We start from the raw sequence: 4580 nt of genomic DNA, 5'->3' as shown, positions 1-4580 counted from the left end.
AGTTAGGCTGGCTAACTACTCTTCCTTAAATCATAATCTTTTTGTTGGAGTTCAGCTGAGAGGCCAGATTTCTAGGTCCTATGTTTTGCCTCTTAAAAGAGGAATGACTGAAGAGCTGCTTCAAGAACCACTTCTGAAATGCTGAAACACACTGAGGAAACCCAGGACATTTGTCATAAGGCTGTGGAATATGAGGGGTAGCTGACACAAGCACACACTGCCCCCTTGTGCTTCTGCTCCAAAAATATTTCTCTATTAATTTTGTAGGTCATCTTCAACTGAAGAACGTCCTTTCTTTCAGGACACTTAGAACAGTGCAAAAATGACAGTCCCACATATGCAAAACCAGTAAGAGTCCATGAGGTAACCAGGCTCATCGCCGCCTGAACGCCCGTGATATCCTCCAAGCATTGGGCTCCTCATAGCGGTTGTACAGGGGTTCCAGCCGCTGCTGCTTCTTCTGTTTGCTCAGCTTGGTTGGATCAGAAACCTTGAAGAAAGCTGGTGCAAATTCCACCAGCCAGCGAGGATCAATAGTTGTCACTTCACGCATATATTCCTTGGTGGTCAACACCAGTTCATGGTACACCACCCTGTGAAAAGAGAGAGCAGTGTTGCAAACTAGTCTTTCTAAACAAAGAGACTCAGAAAGGGCTGCAGTATCTCAGCTTGCCCCTTTATCTCCATTTCACACTTCTTCAGCATAAGGCTCCTTATAAGCTCCAATGCAGGCTCCAAAAGAACAACCCTTTTCCTCTCCTACGTCACAACTACCCCTCAGCACAGAACTACTTAATTCCGTTTAAAACAATTATCTCTCTCCTCCCACTTCTTCCCTCTCCCTCTTCCCCCGTCCCAACACTCAGTGTTTTAAACTCACTTCCACAATACAGAGGCACAGAACTGCAGGCTTCAGGCTTGGCCTTGGCTCCCAAGTCCCATCTCTGCAAAGACTCTAATTTTAGCAGTGGAAAGAGCCAAAAGCAAACTTGAAACTTCTCTCACTGCTGAGAAATCAGCAGCCTACTCCACAACCAGCACACACCACAACATTTCAGTTACAAGGCCTGAAGGGAAATAGAAAATTACTCGATATTGCCTTCCTTACCATTCTGGCTGCCTGTTGAAGAGAGCACTGGATGGGTGGATATAGACCACTTGTTGATCAATGAGTGTCCGATAACCTTCCTGGGGATCCTTCTTTGCTGCATTTCGGAAGAAGCCACTACAAATGGCTTTCTGGACTCGAACTGTTGCCTTACCACAGGATACCACATCCAGCTTGTGCCTGCCAGACAAGAGTTAGAAAAAAAGTCAAGAGTTCTCCAGATTTGGGTGCAGCTACCAAAATCAGATTAGCAAATTTTGTTTAGCTACTACAGTGTAAGAACACTAAGAAAACAAAGTCACTACCATGTCCCTTCTCGACATGCTCACCTGTCCATAATGCCCAACATCTGCTTGCGGATGTCCTGGGCCCTGCGTAAGGATCGAGCCTGAATAAAATTTTCATAGCACCAGGGATTTGAAAATTTATTGTTCTTCCAGGAATTGTACACAGCCAGGAGAGTGAGGTGGTCACCTTCTGTCTGATGGAACTTAGCTTTCTTTTGATCAGCAAGTGCTTGTTTATCCTAATATACAAAATATGTATCAGTCAGGTATGTACATCAGAGACAAGCCTTTTGCAACATGAAGAAGGACAAAGGCTCCTTGTCACTCATACCATGACTATTTAAGACTGAAAAGACAACACAAAATTTTGAGTGGTGAGTGACTAAAGACCAAGTGATGAGAGGTCACTGGAACTGCTCTCACTAAGCCAAAATTAGGTGTATGAAAGGAAAAGTACATCAGAAATGGAACGTATAAGCACAGACTAATCAAGTTACACGTTTCTTCTGGCAAATATGCTCACTCTCTAACACCTGAGGCAGGCACACAAAAAACTCCCAAACCATAACACTGCTGATTCTTGGCTGCATTCCTTACCTTTGGCCTGTAGAACACGTTCTGTACAGACAGCATAGAGACAATTGTCAACATTTCCTCACTGCATCCCAGATGTACAGACATGATCAACATCTTACACAACATAGGCTCCAAGGGGAATTCTGCCATCTGCAAGAAATCTGTTTCAGGGCACTCTGCAACATCTTGTTAAAACCTACAGTTCTCTCAGTATAAAAGACAGCAATGCACTTTCTTCCATGCTTCCTTTCCAAAGCAAGTGTGCTTCACCCAGATCAACTTTACTCAACATGAAACAAATTATTTGTCTCTATTCACCATCATAAGAATATCCCAATGCTTACAGGAAATGTTTAGATATAAATAGAAGTAACCTTACAGCTAGGGAAAAAGAATAGTTGCTCCTTAAAAAGAAGATACATAACTACAATAAGTAAAAAGCTACCAATAAAGCACAAGAGAATAATAAGAGAAGTAAACCAACAATGTCAGGAAAGTCCTTATACAACTACTCTCACATCACCCTCTAAATATTCACAACCCAGCCAGTGCTAAGAAGGATTCTATTTTGCCTACCCTGCGCCCAAGTCGAGTGAGCAGCCCCTCATCATCCAGAGCTCCCAAGGTGTACAGCTGCTCCATAGCAGTTATGAGAGTTTCCATTGGGGGAGCATCCATAAAGTCAAAGGAGAGCAAATCGTTGATGCCCATAGCCTGAACAAAGGTAGTGAAGAAAACCCAAGTTAAAACACTGAGAAGGAAGACACAGAACTCCAGACAGATATATACCATCAAACAATGAGGCACCTTGAGAACTTTAAGCAACCCTAGCCTCCTGTCCTTACCCTGACTGCAGCTGCCGTCATGAATACCTGTGTACTTCTACACCCGAGACAATTCGCAGTGGCCCGTGGCCACGGTCTGTGGCAGTCCTCTGGTCTGCTGCCCAGCTATTATTCCATACGTCTCTCAAGCAAGATGATTCAATCAAGGAGATACAGAGGCTAAATGCTGGTTTTGAGGACTTCCTGCCTTGTAAACCAGCGAGGCATAGCAGGTCCAATGGACACTAGATGTGCCTCCACTTGCTCCCGGAAAGGGGAGAGGCAGCAACTTCTGCAGCTGCTGTGAACTGCATTAGATACAGTTTGCAGACTCCCACCAGGATGGCCCACACTTAGATGATGCCTATGTTTAGAGGTCAAAAACCACTCTAAAGCAGTATGTCTTATCTGTTAACAGCATACCTGCACCTTACATAGGAAATGTGTATTGCCCTTAAGATCCTATTTCTCAAACCTCCTGCAACTAACTCAGCTGTTCTGTGCAGCTGAGATTTGTATTTTAGGTGGACATTCAACACTATAAGCCTCAATAGAAAAACACTTGAGGAAGCTCAGTGCCCAAGAACTGCATTTGATGCAGTCTCCAAAATAGCTCTGTTCACTAGAAGGATCTGAAATGACATCAATCCTTCATGAGGCTCATAAAGACACAGACTCATTTATTGAAATGCTTATGATCATGTTGGCTTGCTACACAGTGGTGAAATACTCACTTTCAGGGAAAGTACTGTACTGGCCAAATTTGTTCTCTGGATTTCAGGCACATTGGTGGTCAGCATTTCATCTCGATAAGCACGCTCTGTGTATAACCTATAGCATTTTCCTGGTCCTGTTCTCCCAGCCCTTCCTGCTCGCTGCTTTGCTTGAGCCTAAAGGTAAGGAGGCATCTCAATGAAGAGGTGCAAACAGGCACAGGTGAAAAGAAATTTAAATATTACTAATAATTCACAGTTTTACTTATATTAATAGCAAGATGCTTCAAATACAACCCAGGAAAGCAAGTATTTTTCAGCCACAGGCTGAAGGAGTCTCAGGCAGCTACCAAAAATATGGTTTTATCATTGCCTCACTTTGCTTCCACATGTTTGGATGCCACATCATCAAAATACACATTGCCAGCACTAAAAAAAACCAAGTCAAACACAAAATGCCTACCTGAGAAATTGGTGTAACAACCAGCTGGTCAATTCCAGTCTTGGAGTTATAAACTTTCTGCTTCACAAAGCCAGGATCAACTACATAATATATTCCATCAATAGTCAAAGATGTCTCAGCAATGTTAGTGGCAATGACAACCTGCAAAAACCAGCTTGATTCAGTACCAGTTCTGTCTCTCGTTGCCAAGCCAACCACGCTGTTCAACTTCAAAACCCCATCTTATATAGTATGAGCAGTTTATTATAAATGTAACTACTACAATCTAGGATTGAAAGGAAACATGGTCACAGAGGAATAGAAAGAATTGTTATCTACAAAGATGGAATCTACTTTTATTTAGGTTTGGGTTATGGGAAAAGAGCATGATAAAATCCCTAATTAAAAGCCAGTGGAAGATCACTGTAAGTTTGTAAGCAGAGTGCACAGACTTCAGGGGGAATTTTTGCCTGTCACTCAAACACAGTCCATATTTAAAGAGGAATCCCCCAGAGAATATAACTCTAGATATTCATTAGCTATTTGGTAGGATATTTACATCCATCCAACAGGAACAGTGCTTAGATTTCGCTAAAGTTAATATACTTTAAAGGCAGCATTAAAAAAAAA

The 4580-nt window shown here is 42.5% G+C and overlaps 1 protein-coding gene across 1 annotated transcript; it reads right to left on the bottom strand.

Moving 5' to 3' along the window:
* Positions 1-373: 373 nt before the first annotated feature.
* LOC104396163 (ATP-dependent RNA helicase DHX8-like) lies at positions 374-4112 on the bottom strand (the record flags this gene model as incomplete). Its single annotated transcript, XM_010005979.1, has 7 exons — positions 374-593; positions 1109-1288; positions 1438-1634; positions 1993-2121; positions 2548-2685; positions 3530-3685; positions 3972-4112. Coding segments are annotated over 7 exons (1161 nt in total), but the record flags the coding sequence as incomplete, so codon positions are not given.
* Between the last annotated feature and the right edge of the window lie 468 nt (positions 4113-4580).

This window comes from Chaetura pelagica, unplaced genomic scaffold (assembly GCF_000747805.2).
Source record: "Chaetura pelagica isolate M959 unplaced genomic scaffold, ChaPel_1.0 C11760836, whole genome shotgun sequence".
In the NCBI taxonomy this organism is placed as follows: Eukaryota; Metazoa; Chordata; class Aves; order Apodiformes; family Apodidae; genus Chaetura; species Chaetura pelagica.
Note: the sequence above shows the minus strand (reverse complement) of the source record. Positions and strands in the feature narration are given on the sequence as shown.